Source organism: Ambystoma mexicanum, chromosome 8 (genome assembly GCF_040938575.1).
Source record: "Ambystoma mexicanum isolate Mex_15411 chromosome 8, UKY_AmexF1_1, whole genome shotgun sequence".
NCBI lineage: Eukaryota > Metazoa > Chordata > Amphibia > Caudata > Ambystomatidae > Ambystoma > Ambystoma mexicanum.
Genome location: NC_090929.1, coordinates 3,126,666 through 3,150,079, shown reverse-complemented (window position 1 = coordinate 3,150,079; position 23,414 = coordinate 3,126,666). Strand labels below are relative to the sequence as shown.

General features: G+C 50.0%; 1 protein-coding gene across 2 annotated transcripts in view; it reads right to left on the bottom strand.

Annotated features, from left to right (window-relative positions):
• Positions 1 to 16,251: 16,251 nt before the first annotated feature.
• The window catches only part of COL27A1 (collagen type XXVII alpha 1 chain), a 1,990,256-nt gene continuing 1,983,093 nt past the window's right edge, over positions 16,252 to 23,414 (bottom strand). For both annotated transcript variants that reach the window (XM_069609095.1, XM_069609096.1), the window contains exon 61: positions 16,252 to 22,213. In XM_069609095.1, coding sequence (XP_069465196.1) covers positions 22,067 to 22,213 — 147 coding nt within the window. In that variant the 3' untranslated portion in view covers positions 16,252 to 22,066. The remainder of the gene's footprint in view (positions 22,214 to 23,414) is intronic.

Here is a 23,414-nt window from a genome sequence, read left to right as displayed (position 1 = left end):
TTCTACCAATGTCTAAGACTGAAGGTTGGCCATTCTACCATCCTCTAAGAGTGAGGGCTGGCCATTCTACCATCCTCTAAGAGTGAGGGCTGGCCATCCTACCATCCTCTAAGAGTAAGGGCTGGCCATTCTACAATCCTTTAAGAGTGAGGATTGGCCATTCTACCATCGTCTAAGAGGGAGGGCTGGCCAGTCTATCATCCTCTAAGAGTGAGGGCTGGCCATTCTACCAACCTCTAAGTGTGAGGGCTGGCCATTCTACCATCCTCTAAGAGGGAGGGCTGGCCATTCCTACCATCCTCTAAGAGTGAAGGCTGGCCATTTCACCGTCCTCTAAGAGCGAGGGCTGGCCATTTTACCATCCTCTAAGAGTGCAAGCTAGCCATTTTACCATTCTCGAAGAGTGAGGGCTGGCCATTCTACCATCTTCTAAGAGTGTGGGCTGGCCATTCTACCATCTTCTAAGAGTGAGGGCTTGCTATTCTACCATCCTCCAAGAGCAAGGGCTGGCCATACTACCATCCTCCAATTGCCAGGGCTGGCCATTGTACCATCCTGCAAGAGTGGGGGCTGGCCATTCTACCATCCTCTAAGAGCGAGAGTTGGCAATTTTACCATCCTCTAAGAATGAGGGTTGGCCATTCTACCATCGGCTAAGAGTGAGGGCTGGCCAGCCTACCATCCTCTAAAAGCGATGGTTGGCCATTCTACCATCCTCTAAGAGTGAGGGCTAGCCATTCTGCCATCCTCTAAGAGCGAGGATTGGCCATGTTACCATCCTCTAAGAGTGAGGGTTGGCCATTTTGCCATCCTCTAAGAGTAAGGGCTGGCCATTCTACCATCCTTTAAGAGTGAGGGTTGACCAGTCTTCCATTCTCTAAGAGTGAGGGCTGGCCATTGTACCATCCTCTAAGAGTGAGGGCTGGCCATTGAACCATCCCCTAAGAGTGAGGGCTGGCCATTTTACCATCCTCTAAGAGAGAGGGATGGCCATTATACCAATGTCTAAGAGTGAAGGTTGGCCATTCTACCATCCTCTAAGAGTGGGGACTGGCCATTCTACCATCCTCTAAGAGTGAGGGCTGGCCATTCTACCATCCTCTAACAGTGAGGGTTGGCCATTTTGCCATCCTCTAAGAGTAAGGGCTGGCCATTCTACCATCCTTTAAGAGTGAGGGTTGACCAGTCTACCATCCTCTAAGAGTGAGGGCTGGCCATTGTACCTTCCTCTAAGAGTGAGGGCTGGCCATTGAACCATCCCCTAAGAGTGAGGTCTGGCCATTTTACCATCCTCTAAGAGTGAGGGATGGCCATTCTACCAATGTCTAAGAGTGAAGGTTGGCCATTCTACCATCCTCTAAGAGTGAGGGCTGGCCATTCTACCATCCTCTAAGAGTGAGGGTTGGCCATTCTACCATCCTCCAAGAGCGAGGGCTGGCCATTCTACCATCCTCTAAGAGTGAGGGATGGCCATTCTACCAATGTCTAAGAGTGAAGGTTGGCCATTCTACCATCCTCTAAGAGTGAGGGCTGGCCATTCTACCATCCTCTAAAAGTGAGGGCCTGCCATTCTACCATCCTCTAAGAATGAGGGCTGGCCATTCTACCATCCTCTAAGAGTGAGGGCTGGTCATTCTACCATCTTCGAAGAGAGAAGGTTGGCCATGCCACCATCCTTTAAGAGTGAGGGTTGGCCATTCTACCATCCTCTAAGAGCGAGGGCTGGCCATTCTACCATCCTCAAAGAATGAGGGCTGGCCATTCTACCATCCTCTAAGTGTGAGGTCTGGCCATCCTACCATCCTCTAAGAGTGAAGGCTGGCCATTTCACCATCCTCTAAGAGCGAGGGCTGGCCATTTTACCATCCTCTAAGAGTGAGAGCTGGCCATTCTACCATCCTTTAAGAGTGAGGGTTGACCAGTCTACCATTCTCTAAGAGTGAGGGCTGGCCATTGTACCATCCTCTAAGAGTGAGGGCTGGCCTTTGAACCATCCCCTAAGAGTGAGGGCTGGCCATTTTACCATCCTCTAAGAGAGAGGGATGGCCATTCTACCAATGTCTAAGAGTGAAGGTTGGCCATTCTACCATCCTCTAAGAGTGGGGACTGGCCATTCTACCATCCTCTAACAGTGAGGGTTGGCCATTCTGCCATCCTATAAGAGTAAGGGCTGGCCATTCTACCATCCTTTAAGAGTGAGGGTTGACCAGTCTACCATCCTCTAAGAGTGAGGGCTGGCCATTGTACCTTCCTCTAAGAGTGAGGGCTGGCCATTGAACCATCCCCTAAGAGTGAGGGCTGGCCATTTTACCATCCTCTAAGAGTGAGGGATGGCCATTCTACCAATGTCTCAGAGTGAAGGTTGGCCATTCTACCATCCTCTAAGAGTGAGGGCTGGCCATTCTACCATCCTCTAAGAGTGAGGGTTGGCCATTCTACCATCCTCTAACAGTGAGGGTTGGTCATTTTGCCATCCTATAAGAGTAAGGGCTGGCCATTCTACCATCCTTTAAGAGTGAGGGTTGACCAGTCTACCATCCTCTAAGAGTGAGGGTTGGCCATTCTACCATCCTCCAAGAGCGAGGGCTGGCCATTCTATCATCCTCTAAGAGTGAGGGATGGCCATTCTACCAATCTCTAAGAGTGAAGGTTAGCCATTCTACCATCCTCCAAGAGTGAGGGCTGGCCATTCTCCCATCCTCTAAGCGTGAGGGCTGGCCATTCTACCATCCTCTAAGAGTGAGGGCTGGCCATTCTACCATCCTCTAAGAGTGAAGGTTGGCCATTGTACCATTCTTTAAGAGTGAGGGCTGGGCCTTTTACCATCCTCTAAGAGTGGGGGCTGGCCATTCTACCATCCTCTAAGAATGAGGGCAGGCCATTCTACCATCCTCTAAGAGTGAGGGCTGGTCATTCTACCATCCTCTAAGAGAGAAGGTTGGCCATGCCACCATCCTTTAAGAGTGAGGGTTGGCCATTCTACCGTCCTCTAAGAGCGAGGGCTGGTCATTCTACCATCCTCAAAGAATGAGGGCTGGCCATTCTACCATCCTCTAAGAGTGAGGGCTGGCCATCCTACCATCCTCTAAGAGTGAAGGCTGACCATTTCACCATCCTCTAAGAGCGAGGGCTGGCCATTTTACCATCCTCTAAGAGAGCTGGCCATTCTACCATTCTCGAAGAGTGAGGGCTGGCTATTCTACAATTCTCGAAGAGTGAGGGCTGGCCAGTTTACCATCCTCTAGGAGTGAGGGCTCATAATTCTACCATCCTCTAAGAGTGAGGGCTGGCCATTCGACCATTATCTAGCAGCAAGGGCTGGCCATTCTACCATCTTCTAAAAGCGAGGGCTTGCTATTCTACCATCCTCCAAGAGTGAGGGCTGGCCATTCTACCATCCTCCAAGAGCGAGGGCTGGCCATTGTACCATTCTCCAAGAGTGGGGGCTGGCCATTCTACCATCCTCTAAGAGCGAGAGTTGGCAATTTTACCATCCTCTAAGAATGAGGGCTGGCCATTTCACCATCTTCTAAGAGCGAGGGTTGGCCATTCTACCTTCCGTTAAGAGTGAGGGCTGGCCAGCCTACCATCCTCTAAAAGTGAGGGTTGGCCAATCTACCATCCTCTAAGAGTGAGGGATGGCCATTCTGCCATACTCTAAGAGCGAGGGTTGGCCATGTTACCATCCTCTAAGAGTGAGGGCTGGCCATTCTACCATTCTTTAAGAGTGAGGGATCTCCACTTTTCTAAAAGTGAGGGCTGGCCATTCTACCATCCTCTAAGAGTGAAGGCTGGCCATTGTACCATCCTCTAAGAGTGAGGGCTCTCCACTTTACCATCCTCTAAGAGTGAGGGCTGGCCATTCTACCATCCTCTAAAAGTGAAGGCAGGTCATTTGACCATCCTCAAAGACTGAAGGCTTGCCATTCTGCCATCCTCTAAGAGGGAGGGCTGGCCAGCCTACCATCCTCTAAAAGCGAGGGTTGGCCAATCTACCATCCTCTAAGAGTGAGGGATGGCCATTCTGCCATCCTCTAAGAGCGAGGGTTGGCCATGTTACCATCCTCTAAGAGTGAGGGTTGGCCATTTCTTGCCATCCTCTAAGAGTAAGGGCCTGCCATTCTACCATTCTTTAAGAGTGAGGGTTGACCAGTCTATCATCCTCTAAGAGTGAGGGCTGGCCATTGTACCATCCTCTTAGAGCGAGGGCTGGCCATTGAACCATCCCCTAAGAGAGAAGGATGGCCATTCTACCAATGTCTAAGAGAGAAGGTTAGCCATTCTGCCATCCTCTAAGAGCGAGGGTTGGCCATGTTACCATCCCCTAAGAGTGAGGGTTGGCCATTTGCCATCCTCTAAGAGTAAGGGCTGGCCATTCTACCATCCTTTAAGAGCGAGGGCTGACCATTGTACCATCCTCCAAGAGTGGGGGCTGGCCATTCTACATCCTCTATGTGTTAAGGCTGGCCATTGTACCATCGTCTAAGAGTGAGGGCTGTCTATTTTACCATCCTCTAAGAGTGAGGGATCTCCACTTTACCATCCTCTGAAAGTGAGGGCTGACCATTCTACCATCCTCTAAGAGTGAAGGCTGGCCATTGTACCATCGTCTAAGAGTGAGGGCTGTCTATTTTACCATCCACTAAGAGTGAGGGACTTCCACTTTACCATCCTCTAAGAGTGAGGGCTGGCCATTCTACCATCCTCTAAAAGTGAAGGCAGGTCATTTGACCATCCTCAAAGACTGAAGGCTTGCCATTCCGCCATCCTCTAAGAGGGAGGGCTGGCCAGTCTACCATCCTCTAAGAGTGAGGGCTGGCCATTCTACCATCCTCTAAGAGTGAGGGCTGGCCATTTCACCATCCTCTAAGAGCGAGGGCTGGCCATTTTACCATCCTGTAAGGGTGAGAGCTGGCCATTCTACCATCCTCTAAGAGTGAGGGCTGGCCGTTCTACCATCCTCTAAGAGGGAGGGCTGGCCAGTCTACCATCCTCTATGAGTGAGGGCTGGCCATTCTACCAACCTCTAAGAGTGAGGCTGGCCATTCTACCATCCTGTAAGAGTGAGGGCTGGCCATCCTACCATCCTCTAAGAGTGAAGGCTGGCCATTTCACCATCCTCTAAGAGCGAGGGCTGGCCATTTTACCATCCTGTAAGAGTGAGAGCTGGTCATTCTACCATCCTCTAAGAGTGAGGGCTGGCCATTTTACCATCCTCTAGGAGTGAGGGCTCACAATTCTAGCATCCTCTAAGAGTGAGGGCTGGCCATTTTACCATTATCTAGCAGCAAGGACTGGCCATTCTACCATCTTCTAAGAGCGAGGGCTTGCTATTCTACCATCCTCCTAGAGCGAGGGCTGGCCATTCTACCATCCTCTAAGAGTGAGGGCTGGCCATTTTACCATTTTCTAGCAGCAAGGACTGGCCATTCTACCATCTTCTAAGAGCGAGGGCTTGCTATTCTACCATCCTCCTAGAGCGAGGGCTGGCCATTCTACCATCCTCTAAGAGTGAGGGCTGGCCATTCTACCATCCTTTAAGAGTGAGGGTTGGCCATTCTACCATCGTCTAAGAGGGAGGGCTGGCCAGTCTACCATCCTCTAAGAGTGAGGGCTGGCCATCCTACCATCCTCTAAGAGTGAAGGCTGGCCATTTTACCGTCCTCTAAGAGTGAGGGCTGGCCATTTTGCCATCCTCTAGGAGTGAGGGCTCACAATTCTACCATCCTCTAAGAGTGAGGGCTAGCCATTCTACCATCTTCTAAGAGTGAGGGCTTGCTATTCTACCATCCTCCAAGAGCGAGGGCTGGCCATACTACCATCATCCAAGAGCGAGGGCTTGCCATTGTACCATCCTGCAAGAGTGGGGGCTGGCCACTCTACCATCCTCTAAGAGCGAGAGTTGGCAATTTTACCATCCTCTAAGAATGAGGGTTGGCCATTCTACTATCCGCTAAGAGTGAGGGCTGGCCAGCCTACCATCCTCTAAAAGCGAGGGTTGGCCATTCTACCATCCTCTAAGAGTAAGGGCTGGCCATTCTACCATCCTCTAAGAGCGAGGGTTGGCCATGTTACCATCCTCTAAGAGTGAGGGTTAGCCATTTTGCCATCCTCCAAGAGTAAGGGCTGGCCATTCTAACATCCTTTAAGAGTGAGGGTTGACCAGTCTACCATTCTCTAAGAGTGAGGGCTGGCCATTGTACCATCCTCTAAGAGTGAGGGCTGGCCTTTGAACCATCCCCTAAGAGTGAGGGCTGGCCATTTTACCATCCTCTAAGAGAGAAGGCTGGCCATTCTACCAATGTCTAAGAGTGAAGGTTGGCCATTCTACCATCCTCTAAGAGTGGGGACTGGCCATTCTACCATCCTCTAAGAGTGAGGGCTGGCCATTCTACCATCCTCTAACAGTGGGGGTTGGCCATTTTGCCATCCTCTAAGAGTAAGGGCTTGCCATTCTACCATCCTTTAAGAGTGGGGGTTGACCAGTCTACCATCCTCTAAGAGTGAGGGCTGGCCATTGTACCATCTTCTAAGAGTGAGGGCTTGCTATTCTACCATCCTCCAAGAGCGAGGGCTGGCCATACTACCATCCTCCAAGAGCGAGGGCTTGCCATTGTACCATCCTGCAAGAGTGCGGGCTGGCCATTCTACCATCCTCTAAGAGCGAGAGTTGGCAATTTTACCATCCTCTAAGAATGAGGGTTGGCCATTCTACCGTCCGCTAAGAGTGAGGGCTGACCAGTTTACCATCCTCTAAAAGTGAGGGTTGGCCATTTTACCATCCTCTAAGAGTGAGGGCTGGCCATTCTACCATCCTCTAAGAGCGAGGGTTGGCCATGTTACCATCCTCTAAGAGTGAGGGTTGGCCATTTTGCCATCCTCTAAGAGCAAGGGCTGGCCATTCTACCATCCTTTAAGAGTGAGGGTTGACCAGTCTACCATTCTCTAAGAGTGAGGGCTGGCCATTATACCATCCTCTAAGAGTGAGGGCTGGCCATTGAACCATCCCCTAAGAGTGAGGGCTGGCAATTTTACCATCCTCTAAGAGAGAGGGATGGCCATTCTACCAATGTCTAAGAGTGAAGGTTGGCCATTCTACCATCCTCTAAGAGTGGGGACTGGCCATTCTACCATCCTCTAAGAGTGAGGGCTGGCCATTCTACCATCCTCTAACAGTGAGGGTTGGCCATTCTACCATCCTCTAAGAGCGAGGGTTGGCCATGTTACCATCCTCTAAGAGTGAGGGTTGGCCATTTTGCCATCCTCTAAGAGTAAGGGCTGGCCATTCTACCATCCTTTAAGAGTGAGGGTTGACCAGTCTACCATTCTCTAAGAGTGAGGGCTGGCCATTGTACCATCCTCTAAGAGTGAGGGCTGGCCATTGAACCATCCCCTAAGAGTGAGGGCTGGCAATTTTACCATCCTCTAAGAGAGAGGGATGGCCATTCTACCAATGTCTAAGAGTGAAGGTTGGCCATTCTACCATCCTCTAAGAGTGGGGACTGGCCATTCTACCATCCTCTAAGAGTGAGGGCTGGCCATTCTACCATCCTCTAACAGTGAGGGTTGGCCATTTTGCCATCCTCTAAGAGTAAGGGCTGGCCATTCTACCATCCTTTAAGAGTGAGGGTTGACCAATCTACCATCCTCTAATAGTGAGGGCTGGCCATTGTACCTTCCTCTAAGAGTGAGGGCTGGCCATTGAACCATCCCCTAAGAGTGAGGGCTGGCCATTTTACCATTCTCTAAGAGTGAGGGATGGCCATTCTACCATCCTCTAAGAGTGAAGGTTGGCCATTGTACCATTCTCTAAGAGTGAGGGCTGGCCCTTTTACCATCCTCTAAGAGTGGGGGCTGGCCATTCTACCATCCTCTAAGTATCAGGGCTGGCCATTCTACCATCCTCTAAGAGTGAGGGCTGGTCATTCTACCATCCTCTAAGAGAGAAGGTTGGCCATGCCACCATCCTTTAAGAGTGAGGGTTGGCTATTCTACCATCCTCTAAGAGTGAGGGCTGGCCATTCTACCATCCTGAAAGAATGAGGGCTGGCCATTCTACCATCCTCTAAGAGTAAGGGCTGGCCATCCTACCATCCTCTAAAAGTGAAGGCTGGCCATTTCACCATCCTCTAAGAGCGAGGGCTGGCCATTTTACCATCCTCTAAGAGTGAGAGCTGGCCATTCTAGCATTCTCGAAGAGTGAGGGCTGGCCATTCTACCATTCTCGAAGAGTGAGGGCTGGCCAATTTACCATCCTCTGGGAGTGACGGCTCACAATTCTACCATCCTCTAAAAGTGAGGGCTGGCCATTCTACCATTATCTAGCAACAAGGGCTGGTCATTTACCATCTTCTAAAAGCGAGGGCTTGCTATTCTACCATCCTCCAAGAGCGAGGGCTGGCCATTCTACCATCCTCCAAGAGCGAGGGCTGGCCATTGTACCATCCTCCAAGAGTGGGGGCTGGCCATTCTACCATCCTCCAAGAGCGAGAGTTGGCAATTTTACCATCCTCTAAGAATGAGGGCTGGCCATTCCACCATCTTCTAAGAGCGAGGGTTGGCCATTCTACCATCCGCTAAGAGTGAGGGCTGGCCAGCCTACCATCCTCTAAAAGTGAGGGTTGGCCATTCTACCATCCTCTAAGAGTGAGGGATGGCCATTCTGCCATCCTCTAAGAGCGAGGGTTGGCCAAGTTACCATCCTCTAAGAGGGAGGGTTGGCCATTTTGCCATCCTCTAAGAGTAAGGGCTGGCCATTCTACCATTCTTTAAGAGTGAGGGTTGACCAGTTTACCATCCTCTAAGAGTAAGGGCTGGCCATTGTACCATCCTCTAAGAGTGAGGGCTGGCCATTGAACCATCCCCTAAGAGTGAGGGCTGGACATTTTACCATCCTCTAAGAGAGAGGGATGGCCATTCTACCAATGTCTAAGAGTGAAGGTTGGCCATTCTACCATCCTCTAAGAGTGGGGACTGGCCATTCTACCATCCTCTAACAGTGAGGGTTGGCCATTCTGCCATCCTATAAGAGTAAGGGCTGGCCATTCTACCATCCTTTAAGAGTGAGGGTTGACCAGTCTACCATCCTCTAAGAGTGAGGGCTGGCCATTGTACCTTCCTCTAAGAGTGAGGGCTGGCCATTGAACCATCCCCTAAGAGTGAGGGCTGGCCATTTTACCATCCTCTAAGAGTGAGGGATGGCCATTCTACCAATGTCTCAGCGTGAAGGTTGGCCATTCTACCATCCTCTAAGAGTGGGGGCTGGCCATTCTACCATCCTCTAAGAGTGAGGGCTGGCCATTCTACCATCCTTTAAGAGTGAGGGTTGACCAGTCTACCATCCTCCAAGAGGAAGAGCTGGCCATTGTACCATCCTCCAAGAGTGGGGGCTGGCCATTCTACCATCCTCTAAGAGCGAGAGTTGGCAATTTTACCATCCTCTAAGAATGAGGGCTGGCCCTTCCACCATCCTCTAAGAGCGAGGGTTGGCCATTCTACCATCCACTAAGAGTGAGGGCTGGCCATCCTACCATCCTCTAAACACGAGGGTTGGCCATTCTACCATCCTCGAAGAGTGAGGGGTGGCCATTCTGCCATCCTTTAAGAGCGAGGGTTGGCCATGTTACCATCCTCTAAGAGTGAGGGTTGGTCATTTTGCCATCCTCTAAGAGTAAGAGCTGGCCATTCTCCCATCCTTTAAGAATGAGGGTGTCATGAACTGTCGTCTACGTCCTTTCTGGACCTCCTGGTCCCTGACTCGTAGGGGATTGCATGCAGTTATCCTTTCAACATGGCCACCCAGAACAGAATGCTCCGGATCAGTCTACGCGTTCCACGCTGCTCATTCTACAAAAGAGACATGCCCCCGCTGCTCTGCGCATCTCAACGCTACCGCTACCTGTAGTCGGACGTGCTTAGCCGGAGTTCGATCGGGGCTCTTGCTTGATTCCTTGTTCCCAGTCCCTTGAATTTCCTCCTGTTCTCTTTCCTCCCCAATCTCCTGGAAAATCTTCCGCGCTCGATTCACGGACCTCCGTGCCTCCGAGCGAACCTTAATTACTTCCTGGAATTACCCTGGACTTTTGGAACACTCCCGGAAACTGAACCGCTACTCTCATGCTGGACGCCGAAGATCGGCGTTCGGGTCTATACAAATCCCGGACCGTAAAGAAGAAGAAATCCCAGAAGGTCGCAAGTACACAACAGAAACAGGTGAGAAGGGGAGAGACTTGTGACCGATTGAGACGCCTTAAAAACGATACAGATTCAGAGATGGAAGCCGCCGTTCAAGACCTCATGCGAGGCATGCAGGAATTAACAACGGAGGTGCAGAGCCTCAAGGCAGAGAACGCAGCATTAAAGCAGCTAGTTCTATCACGTGATTCCGCAACCAAAGAAAATGTAATATTGGGAGGAATAGTGGACAAGTATGACGGTTCTTCCAAGACTCTCCGCGTCTTCCTTGATTCGTGTTTAGTACACTTCCCTTTCAATCCCTACTACTTCTCCACTCCTAGAGCAAAGGTGGGTTTTACGATCTCACACCTCACTGGAAATGCATTGACTTGGGCAACCCCCCTAGTCAATACAAGCAACGCTCTCCTGGATGACTATGATGCTTTGTGAGAGCCCATAAGAAAATGTTTGATCTCCCAGAACAGGTGTACAGTGCTCAAGAGAGACTGCTCGAGTTTCAACAAGGGCCCCAGTATATGCTCACCTACGTTACTTGTTTCAAACAACTTGTGAAAGACGCAGACTGGTCTCCAGAAGCTAGTTTTACACTCTTCCGAAGGGGGCTGAACGAAGAAATAAAAGATGAGCTTGCTAAGGTGGCTGCCCAAGGTCCTTCCAGGCTCTTATGGATCTATCCTTACAGATAGATTTCCGAATCCAAGAAAGAAGAGCAGAGAAGAGGAAGTCTAAGGCAAGTATTCAAAAGACCATCACGGAACATGCCCGTAGAGTAGATTCTACTGTTCCTTCTACCCCGTACCCAGAACCTAGGCAACTAGGAGCCTTTTAGTGGACCCATTACCCCTCAGGAAAGGATGCAACGAATCCATACTGGTCTATGCATGTATTATGCCTCCGATAAACATCTTGTGAGAGAATGTCCCATTGCTCCTCCACAGCGTTCGGGAAACGCCAGCTCCCGATCCTAGATGGAGCACAGTGTCGGGAGAGAGATGTTTGCTCCACATCAATTCCATCCTTGAACTCTCCTGGACAAAATAACCTTGTGGTTCTTCAGGCACTACTATCGCCTTCCAAGACAGAATCCTACCCCATCCTGGCATTAGTTGACTGCGGAGCTATGGGCGTATTTCTAGATCAAGATTGGGTCACTGCTCATAACTTTCCACATGAAAGCCGAGTTACAATGCAACTAGTAGATGCAATTTATGGAAGGCCTCTTTCCTCAGGACCCATTGCCCTTCAGACTAAAGAGATTCTACTTTCTATTAATCACCATCAAGAGAGAATCAAATTTGACCTAATTAAATCAGCCCATTATCCGATGGTTCTTGGGATGCCCTGGCTGCAGAGGCACAATCCTTACATCAACTGGGCAGCCGGCTCACTGTTTCTTGGATCTGAATATTGTATGGCTCACTGCCTATCCCTGGATACCTTACCAAAACCTTCTAGAGACTTTCAAGAGAACCAACAACGTCCAGTCACCGTTTCTAACATCATCCAGATTCCCAGGGCCTACCAAGCCTTTTCTGATGTTTTTTCGACCGCGATAGTCCAAGCTCTCCCTCCTCACAGGCCAGAGGATTGTGCCATCGATACCAAACCCACAGCTGTGATTCCTTTTGGCAGAATGTTTATATTATCTGAACCTGAAAAGAAGGCTCTCCGAGAATACCTGGATACTAACCTGGAAAATGGCACCATGCGCCCGTCCAAATCTCCAGCGGGTGCTTCATTGTTCTTCGTTCCAAAGAAAGATACCAAAGAACTCAGACCATGTTTGGACTACCGTGGTCTAAATCATTGCACTCTCAAGGACCCTTATCCTCTACCCCTCATCTCTGATATCCTGGAAGCAGTCAGAGGTGCAATAATCTTCACAAAATTAGACCTAAGGGGTGCTTACCATCTCATTCGTATAAAGGAAGGTGACGAATGGAAAACAGCCTTTAGAACTCCCTTCGGTCATTTTGAATATCTGGTCATGCCCTTTGGACTTGCTAATGCCCCAGCAGTTTTTCAACGTTTCATGGATAGGGTGTTCTCGGACATGCTGTTCCTCTTCATTATCGTCTACCTGGATGACACCTTGATCTACTCCAAGGACCTTCTAAGGCATGAAGAGCAAGTTAAGGCAGTCTTACAACGATTACGTGAACACAAACTCCTAGCTAAACCCGAGAAATGCCTGTTTCACGTCACTTCTGTTCATTACCTAGGATTTGTCCTTATTCCAGAAGGAATTGGAATGGATCCTTCAAAGGTAAAGGCCATACTATCTTGGCCGGCTCCCACATCCATGAAACAGATTCAATCTTTCCTGGGACTTGCCAATTTTTGCTGAAAGTTCATACCGTCCTTCTCTGAAATTGTTCAACTGATCATTGCTCTCTTGAAGAAAGATGCTCCATTTCTCTGGTCTACAGATCAAGACAAGACATTCCAACGATTAAAGACAGAGTTTACTCAAGCCCCCATCCTGGCTCAATCCGATTTTAACCGGCCATTCCTAGTGGAGACAGATACATCCAATTACGCCATAGGAGCAGTACTAAAACAGGAATTTGAGGACAAACTGGAGCACCCCATTGCTTACCTTTCACGAACCCTGACGCCCAGTGAGACTCATTATTCTGTCTTGGAAAAGGAACTGCTAGCCATCTGCCAAGCCTTCACAGAATGGCGACATCTACTCCTGGGAGCTAGGCATCCAGTCCAGGTCCGTACGGACCATCGAAATCTTCAAGTTCTACAATCTTTGGAGTGTAGGAACAGTCGTCAGGCCCGTTGGGCCTTCTTCTTTGCCCAGTACCAGTTCCACATCCATCATGTCCCTGGATCACAAAACATAATTGCAGATGCCCTTTCCAGACGTCCTGACTATGAAAACTCTGAGGATCGGACCTATCCAAAGATGTTTCCTCACACAATCTTTGTTGCCCAAGCACTCACCCTCCTGGAGAATATCCAAGGTCAAACTCGACTTTCGGACCTCTGGAAGGAGCACAAGAGAAATAACAGATGGAATCTCACAGCTAAGGACGGGTATCTATTTAAAGATAATCGCTTAGTCATTCCCACTCCTGGACTGAGACAAAGGATCACAAGTCTATGTCATGATACCTTACATTCGGGACATCGTGGGATAAACAACACTCTCCATCTAGTACAAAGACAGTTTTGGTGGCCCAAGATGAAGGATGATATTAGGATCCATGTCCAAACATGTGCAGTTTGCAATCAGAACAAACACGATAATAAGAAGCCAGCTGGACTCCTACTCCAACCAGCAATACCAACAAGACCCTGGGAATGCATCGCCACTGATTTTATCGTGGAATTACCACCCTCTAGAGGCTACACAACAATCATGGTCACTATTGATTTGTTTACTCATATGGCTCATTTTACATCCTTATCCAAACTACCTTCCTCATCAGACCTTGCCGGAATTTTCCTGGAACACATATTCCGACTTCATGGGTTGCCTTCCAAGATCATTTCAGACCGAGGACCTCAGTACATATCTCAGTTTTGGAAGCAAGTATGTCGTATTCTGGGAATCCAACGTGCCTTATCCTCTGGCTACCATCCACAAACCAATGGAGCCACGGAGCGTGTGAACCAGACTCTCGAACAATATCTTCGATGCTTCGCCACCGAAGTTCAGGATGATTGGTCACTCCTAATACATATGGCTGAATTTGCCTATAACAATTCAGAACTTTCAGCTATCAAGACCAGTCCCTTCTTCTGTAGCCAAGTATTCCATCCATCTGTTCTACCCTCCGTACTCCCTCATCCTACTCCAGTACCTATAGTAGACTCCTGGATCGAAAACCTCATCACAGTACATAAGGAGGTTAAGGAATACCTAGAACGGGCCAGAGAAGATGTCAAACGTTATGCTGACTCTAAAATAAGACCTGGACCTTCCTATTCAGTAGGAGATAAGGTTTGGTTATCCTCGAAGCTCCTTCCTCGACACCTGCGCCCCAATAAACTGGCTCCCAGATACTACGGTCCCTTTTCCATACAAGAAATCATCAACCCAGTGGCCTTTCGACTTCGGTTACCTGAATCTTGGAAAAGAATCCATCCAGTCTTTCACACTTCTCTGTTAAAACCATACATTCAGTAATCCCGAACCGCTCCTAGATCTACCCCTGTTATTGTAAATGATCAACTGGAATACAAGGTTCCAAGGATTTGTGACTCAAGATATCGACGTGGTCAACTACAATATCTGGTTGAGTGGAAAGGGTGCCCTTCCAGTGACCGTACCTGGGAACCCGTGTCAAACATGAATGCTCCCAGATTGGTTCGACGATTTCATCTGATCCATCTTGGCAAACCCGGAGGAGCTGGTTTCCAGAGGAGGCATACTGTCATGAACCATCGTCTACGTCCTTTCTGGACCTCCTGGTCCCTGACTCGCAGGGGATTGCATGCAGTTATCCTTCCAACATGGCCGCCCGGAACAGAATGCTCCGGAACAGTCTATGTGTTCCACGCTGCTCATCCTACAAAAGAGACACGCCCCCGCGGCTCTGCGCGTCTCAATGCTACCACTACCTGTTGTCGGACGTGCTTAGCCGGAGTTCGATCGGGGCTCTCGCTTGATTCCTTGTTCCCAGTCCCTTGAATTTCCTCCTCTTCCCTTTCCTCCCCAATCTCCTGGAAAACCTTCTGCGCTCGATTCACGGTCCTCTGTGCCTCCGAGCGTACCTTAATTACTTCCTGGAATTACCCTGGACTTTTGGAATGCTCCCGGAAACTGAACCACTACTCTCACGCTGGACGCCGAAGATAGGCATTCGGGTCTATACAAATCCCGGACGGTAAAGAAGAAGAAATCCCAGAAGGTCGCAAGTACACAACAGAAACAGTTGAGAAGGGGAGAGACTTGTGACAGAGGGTTGATCAGTCTACCATCCTCTAAGAGTGAGGGCTGGCCATTGTACCATCCTCTAAGAGTGAGGGCTGGCCATTGAACCATCCCCTAAGAGTGAGGGCTGGCCATTTTACCATCCTCTAAGAGTGAGGGATGGCCATTCTACCAATGTCTAAGAGTGAAGGTTGGCCATTCTACCATCCTCTAAGATAGGGGGCTGGCCATTCTACCATCCTCTAAGAGTGAGGGCTGGCCATTCTACCATTCTCTAAGAGTGAGGGTTGGCCATTTTGCCATCCTCTAAGAGTAAGGGCTGGCCATTCTACCATCCTTTAAGAGTGAGGGTTGACCAGTCTACCATCTTCTAAGAGTGAGGGCTGGCCATTGTACCAATGTCTAAGAGTGAAGGTTGGCCATTCTACCATCCTCTAAGAGTGAAGGCTGGCCATTCTACCATCCTTTAAGAGTGAGGGTTGGCCATTCTACCATCCTCTAAGAGGGAGGGCTGCCCATTCTACCATCCTCAAAGAATGAGGGCTGGCCATTCTACCATCCTCTATGGCCATTCTACCATCCTCTAAGAGCGGGGGCTGGCCAGTCTACCATCCTCAAAGAGCGAAGGTTGGCCATTTTACCATCCTCTAAGAGCAAGGGTTGGCCATTCTACCATCCTCTAATAGCGAGGGTTGTCCATTCTACCATCCTCAAAGAGCGAAGGTTGGCCATTTTACCATCCTCTAAGAGCAAGGGTTGGCCATTCTACCACACTGCCAGTTAAGAGGGTTTGGCCTAACGCTCTGGACACTCTGTTTTGACACTATGGGCGGGTCTTCTGAAAGACCCCACCAGAAGCTTTCTGAAAATCACCCTTAAGGTAACCTACAGAAGAAGCCTCTGCTAAGCCTATCTGAAGCTCTGAGTTTGAGGCCGTGGATGTCGTTGATATGTGCAGAGCTGCTTGGGTAGCCCCTCACTTCACAGCCAGGCTGGTTCAAACATAACTTCATTTGCGAGATGGGTCTTCTTTAATCTTTGGAGCATTTTCCGTCTTGAAGTGCTGGTCTGTTGGCATGTTAGGACCAATGTGTTATCTGAGCAGGGCAGCAAACACCCAGAAGTGAAGAAAAGACACAAAATAACACTCCACAGCCATGGCATCAGTTGGAAATATTTATTTTATGTCCAAAAATGTTTAACGCAAATGTAAATGTCGACACCATGATCCAGACAGATGAGCTTTCAGCATGTGGGGGAGGGAAGAAAAGATGAAGATGCAGAAAAGACACAACCTGCTGAGCAATGTCCTGGGAACATGCCAAGGCACCGCGGTACAGACGAGTGACAGAACAGGAGCAAAGAAACGAGTAATAGCACAGCGGGAAAGCAGAGAGTGTTGGGCAAGACATGACACAGCAAAGGGGGGCACATGAAGAATGGCACAACGGCAGGATGACTTGGAACAGGGCATAGGAGCAGAGATGGGTGCTATGGAACCGGCTGGGGGTGGCGTGGACCTGGCTCAATACAAGAGCAGCAAAATGGATGCCAATGAGAACATCATCAGAAGATAGATGAGAGGTTTGAAGGACAGGCACCATGATGTGAAGGGCCAGCAGGGCAAGCAGGCGTGAGGGACTAGCAAGGTGGTCCAGAGTACAAGCAAGGGGGTGTGGTGGACAAGGAAGGGGTTAAGGAGGACAAGCAAGGGGATGCCGGGGGACAGGTGATGGGTGCGGAGGACAGGCAAGGAGGGGCAGAAGACTAGCAAGGGGTGGGGTGGGCAAGCACAGGGTTGCAGAGGATAAGCAAGGGGGTGCAGGTGACAAGCAAAGGGGCCCGGTGGAAAAGGAAAGGGTTGTAGAGGACATACAAGGGGGTGTGGAGAAAAATCACAGGGGTACAGAGGACAATCAAGCAGGCACAGAGGACAACAAAGGGGCTGCAGAGGACAAGGAAGGGTTATGGAGGACAAGCAAGGGGTGCAGGGGGACAGGTGATGGGTGTGGAGGTCAAGCAAGAAGGGGTGGGAGACTAGAAAGGGAGTGGGGAGGACAAGCAAGGAGTTGCAGGGAACACGCAAAGGGGTGCCGTGGTCAAGGAAAGGGTTGTGGAGGACATACAAGGGGGTGTGGAGAAAAAGCACGGGGGTACAGAGGACAAGCAAGCAGGCACAGAGGACAACAAAGAGGCTGCGGAGGAAAACAGAAGGGGTATGGAGGACAAGCAAGGGTATACAGGGGGACAGGTGGTCGCTGTGGAGGACAAGCAAGGAGGGGTGGAAGACTAGCAAGGGAGTGGGGAGGGCAAGCAAGGGGGTGCAGGGAACACGCAAAGGGGTGCAGTGGACAAGGAAAGGGTTATGGAAGACATACAAGGGTGTGTGGAGGAAAAGCAAGGGGGTACAGAGGACAAGCAAGGGTTATGGAGGACAAGCACTGGGATGCGGGGGACAGGTGAAGGGTGGGGAGGGCAAGCAAGGGGTGCAGAGGACAATCAAAGGGGTGCAGAGGGCATAGGAAGGGTTATGGAGAACGGAGGGGTACAGAGGACAAGCAAACGGCACAGAGGACAAGCAAGGGGGTGGGGAGGGCAAGCAAGGGGGTGCAGAGCTGCTAGAGCTGCGAGGGATGGGGATAGGATAAAGGGCAGCACAGAGGCTAGAGAGAGCTGGTAGAGTGTTGGCAAGGAGGGGAACTTGATATGGTCCAGGCACTGGGGTGGGGTGTGTGCAGAGGACATTTGACATGAAATGGAAAGATCTAAACATGCAAAGAAGTGCAGGTGAGGTATTTGGGACAGACGTTTCACATTTTAGCGTATTATAAAAACATTATTACAATCTTATTAAGATGGTACAATGACAGACTTTCACAGAATTAACAAACCATGAAACAGTACAAATAGAAAGCAGGAGGCGCTTGCTACCACTCGGCACTTGCATTGTATTTAGGTTACATGGCTAGCGTCATTGTCTTTAGCTCCAAATGTACACATATAAACTACTGTCAGCTTTCAATAAAACAAACACACATAAAAACTCAGAGGGAAGTCAGACACTGAACCCTGTCTTCCTTCTCATGGCCTGTGTCTGGAGGGTGATGGAGGCAGGGCAGGCCCTGGTGGACAACTTGGGCACTGCATATCCTGTGATCGGCAACTGAAGGGATGGGAGCAGAAAACAGCATCCTGTAACCAGCTCTTGAAGGGCATGAAGGTAAACATTACATCCTGTAACCAGCACCGGACGGGCCCAGAGCTAAACATTGCAACGTGTAACCAGCACCAGAAGGGCACAGAGCCAAACGTTGCAACGTGTAACCAGCACCGGAAGGGCACAGAGCCAAACGTTGCAACGTGTAACCAGCACCGAAAGGGCACAGAGCCAAACGTTGCAACGTGTAACCAGCACTAGACGGGCACAAAGCTAGACATTGCAACGTGTAACCAGCACCGGAAGGGCATGGAGCTAAACGTTGAAATGTGTAACCAGAAAAGGACAGGTCCAGAGCAAAACATTGCAACGTGTGACCAGCACTAGCAGGACACAGAACAAAACATTACAACGTGTCACCTGCACCGGAAGGACCTGGAGCTAAACACTGCATCCTGTAACCAGCCCTGGACGGTCATGGAGCTAAACGGTGCATCCTGTAACCAGCACCGTGCGCACACAGAGCTAAATCTTGCATCCTGTGATCAGCACCGGAAAGGCATGGAGCTAAACATTGCACCCTGTAACCAGCACTTGAAGGACTTGGAGCTAAACATTGCAACATGTAACCAGCACTTGAAGGATCAGGAGCTAAACATTGCAACATGTAACCAGCACCGGAAGGACCTGTAGCTAAACATTGCATCCTGTAACTAGCACCGGAAGGACCTGTTGCTAAACATTGCAACATGTAACCAGCACCGGAAGGACCTGGAGCTAAACATTGCAACATGTAACCAGCACCGGAAGGACCTGTAGCTAAACATTGCATCCTGTAACCAGCACCGGAAGGACCTGGAGCTAAACATTGCAACATGTAACCAGCACTGGAAGGACCTGTAGCTAAACATTGCAACATGTAGCCAGCGCTTGAACGACCTGGAGCTAAACATGGCATTGTGTATCCAGCTTCTGAAGGACATGGAGCTTAACATTGCAACGTGCAACCAGCACCTGTAGGGCATATAGACAGACATAACATTCTGTGACCAGCACCTGAAGTGCAAAGCACTGAACACAGCAGCCTGAAGGGTTAGGACCTGAACACAGCTTCTTGTAAACAGCATTTGAAAGGTTAAGAGATTAATGCAACATCATGTCCCCTCAGATGGGGTCTGCATGGCTTGCCACATAAACACACCTCCATCACTCTCAGGTCCCTTGCTTCGGGGCTTCAACACATTATACGGAGGACCAGAACCTAGAAACGCACTAGTGAAAGTTCAGGACCGGGGCACAGAGTATGTGTAGGTTTAGTATCTAGATCCATAATAATTGGAAGATGAGCAACTTGGGCACGCAGTACATGGGGTCTCAGGATCTAGGCGTGCAGTGCATGGGGTCTCAGGATCTAGGCGTGCAGTGCATGGGGTCTCAGGATCTAGGCGTGCAGTACATGGGGTCTCAGGATCTAGGCGTGCAGTGCATGGGGTCTCAGGATCTAGGCGTGCAGTACATGGGGTCTCAGGATCTAGGCGTGAAGCACATGGGGTCTCAGGATCTAGACGTGAAGCACTTGGGGTCTCAGGATCTAGACATGAAGTACTTGGGGTCTCAGGATCTAGGCGTGCAGTACATGAAAGGTCAGGATCTGGGCGTGCAGTACATGAGGTGTCAGGACCTAGTCCTGCAGTACATGAAAGGTCAGAACCTTGGTACATTGTATTCGAAGGATCAGGACTTGGGTGTGCTGTATACAGAGGGTCAGGACATGGGTCTGCAGTACAGAGAGGGTCAGGACCTGGGTCTGCAGTACACCGAGGGTGAGGCCCTGGGCCAGTAGTACATAGAGGGTCAGGACTTGGGTCTGCAGTACATGGAGGGTCGGGACTTGGGTCTGCGGTACACAGAGGGTGAGGACCTGGGCCCGCATTACACAGAGGGAGAGGACTTGGGTCTGCAGTACATGGAGGGTCAGGACCTGGGCCTGCAGTACACCGAGGGTGAGGACATGGGCCAACAGTACACAAAGGGTCAGGACTTGGGTCTGCGGTACAGAGAGGGTCAGGACCTGGGTCCGCAGTACATGGAGGGTCAGGACCTGGGTCTGCAGTACACCGAGGGTGAGGACCTGGGCCGATAGTACACATAGGGTCAGGACTTGGGTCTGTAGTACATGGAGGGTCGGGACTTGGGTCTGCAGTACACCGAGGATGAGGACATAGGCCAACAGTACACAAAGGGTCAGGACTTGGGTCTGCGGTACACAGAGGGTGAGGACCTGGGTCCGCATTACACAGAGGGTGAGGACCTGGGCCCGCATTACACAGAGGGTGAGGACCTGGGCCCGCATTACACAGAGGGAGAGGACTTGGGTCTGCACTACACAGAGGGAGTGGACCAGAGCCCGTAGTACATGGAGGGTCAACGTCAAGGCGCAGAATATATGGAGTTTCAGAACTAGACAGGCAATATGTGGAGGCTGAGGACAGACCCACATAGTATATGGTTGGGTAGGAAGTAGATATCAGGGCAGGAAGACCCTATCCTGTACATGGAGAGTGGGCCCAGACACAAGTCATACTGGCTCTTTGGTGACCACTGGATGTTTTCAGGGTTTGAATATTTGGCCAGACAGGGTGGGCTCTTGTGATTGGGGGCCAATCTGGCCAGTATCTGTAGCAGTTGGACCGAGTAGCAGATGGGAGTTCAATAGGGTTTAGAAATAAAGGCATGAACTTCACCCCTAGGGTGAACTTTGAGGGCTGGTGAAAAAACTATACAACAATAAAAACCAGACACATTTATAAAAATTAAAAATAGACATCCATCCCCAAACAAGGGATCCCACTGCAGGAATTCTTACAGCTTCTGTGGGCAATTTTTACAAACCGTGCTTTGAAATACAAACAAATGTCTCTGTTTCATGAAGGGAAATCTAATCTGCTTTGGTACTTTCAATTGAAAACAAGTTGGATCTTAGCAGAAATGTCAAATTTAAAAAAAATCATCCCTTAAAACATTTAAACACACTTTAAATAAAAACCAACAATTTATTTTTGTTTCTTTTTCTTCTTTGTATTTCTTCTTCGTAAGCGCCAAGAGCATCAGGAAAAGTAAGACTGTGCGAGGGTGGTCACTGCGGCCTGAGTCTCTGGTCCGTAAAGGGTTGTGAAAGCCCGCGCATGGGGAGGCTCCCAGGACCACGGCCTTCACAGTGGGAGGTAGTACAGGCCTCTCCTCTCCCTTAGCACCAATCGCTCCTCTCCCTCCAGGCAGGACTCCACCCGTCTCAACGGCCAGGAGGAGAATCCCACGCGGAAAGGAGGAGGAGCCTTTGACTTTATTTGTTAAATAATATAGATATATTATATATATTTATATAGTTCTTTCTTTGTTGTTCCTAATATTGCACTTTAGAGTTCCTCCTGTGCCCATTCAGTCTTCTCTGCTGCAAGTGGAGGGAAAAGTCAGTCCCAGCGGTGCGGCCATGCTGGTTATTCAGAGCCGTGCCATGTGACAGGAGTCAAGGGGGACCCGCTGCTTCACCTCATAGTTTCTTTGGTTTTGAAAATCTTAAGCAATTCTCTGATATTTTTCATATTTTTTGTGAAACCCTTTCCAGCACCCCCCCTTGGGTGAAGAAGAGGTCAACTCACGGGAAATCTGAGAACTTGCAAGGCAGCGCAAGGAATCTCTGGACCCACAACCCAGAGGGCATGGGGGCCTGCATAGCAGCCCGATGCAGACATGTGGGGGACTTTGCTGGGCAGAACAGGCCAGAAAGGGTTCAAAGCTGGTCAAACCCAAGAGCTCAACGTTCAAAGAAAGCAGACGGGGCCCACCTCCAGGTGGAAGCGCATCCCGGACTCTGATGCTGGCAGGTTGAACACGCTGACGATCGGCAGCTGGTTGGGGTCCTGAGTTCGAAAGGTGAAGAGAGTTCGGTGCCACTGACCATCCTGCAACTGTGGGGGGAAAACACGGCCATCAGCTTTTTTGAATTACTTTCACATTCTTAAAGTACATGGACTTGAGTTATTCAAGCGCACATTCCCATAAGAGAGTTGTGCTACATCCAACTCTCTTCCAAAATACCTTCCTTCTCAAGCCCTTTGCGGAGCCACCGCCAACTCTCTGAGGGTCAGATGCTTCCCCAGGCAAAGATTGGGGGTAGATCTCTCTCCCCTGCAGGTGTCTCCCTCTAGAATGGCCTCCCGCCTCTCTCAAAATTGAGCCAGACTACCTGAAGTTTCGGAAGCAGCCCAAGACCTTCCCCTTTGCCTCTGCTTTTCTCTCTCTCTCTCTCTCTCTCTCTCTCTCTCTCTCTCTCTCTCTCTCTCTCTCTCTCTCTCTCTGTGTCTCTCTCTCTCTCTCTCTCTCCATTTCCCCCCCCCCCCTCCTGACCTACCTGTCTGCTGCACTGACTAGTTGCTTGGCTACCCTCACAGTCTCACTGGGTACCAGGTACCTCCATGATCAGGCTCCCCTGCACTGCCTCCGGGCCTACCATGCTTTTAGAGGGCTGTAACTGTAACCCCTACAGTCCCCTGCCTCCTGCACTTACCTGGAGCCGCACTGCCCTGGCTGCACTTACCAAGAGCCACGCTGCCATGATTGCACTTCCTTTTCCCTCTCCCTGGCACTTCCCCCTTCCGATACCCCTGCACTTGGCATTGTCGCACTTGCATGATCTGAACGCTACAAGGCCTAGTAAGATTGTTTGTTATATCCTCCCTCTGTCTTCACTTCCTTATCTTGTTGCGCCTAGAAATACTTATGTACAGGTGCGATATAAATGACATATCATATTATATCATATTCACTGCAATAAAAACGTTAGGTGAAAATTTGACTTCCAAAGGGGAATTAGAAGAATTCTACTACAACAGCACAGCAGAGCTCCTGCGGAGCCCGCCAGTGAAGGTGGACCATGGGGGGGCACCAGCTTGTAGCCACATTCTAGCAACCACGGGCGAAATATAATACAGGCCACAGGTCTTTGTGTTCAAAACACTTGGGTCATGCTCCCAGAATTGATTGTGATTAGCTATCATGTTCACTGCCATGGACACCCTTTCTTGCTCCTCGTCCAAGTGCCCATTTCTGCTATGGCCTCCTTGGTCCACACTTCTCCTGACCCTCCAAGGTTTGCTCTGCCATCTGCCA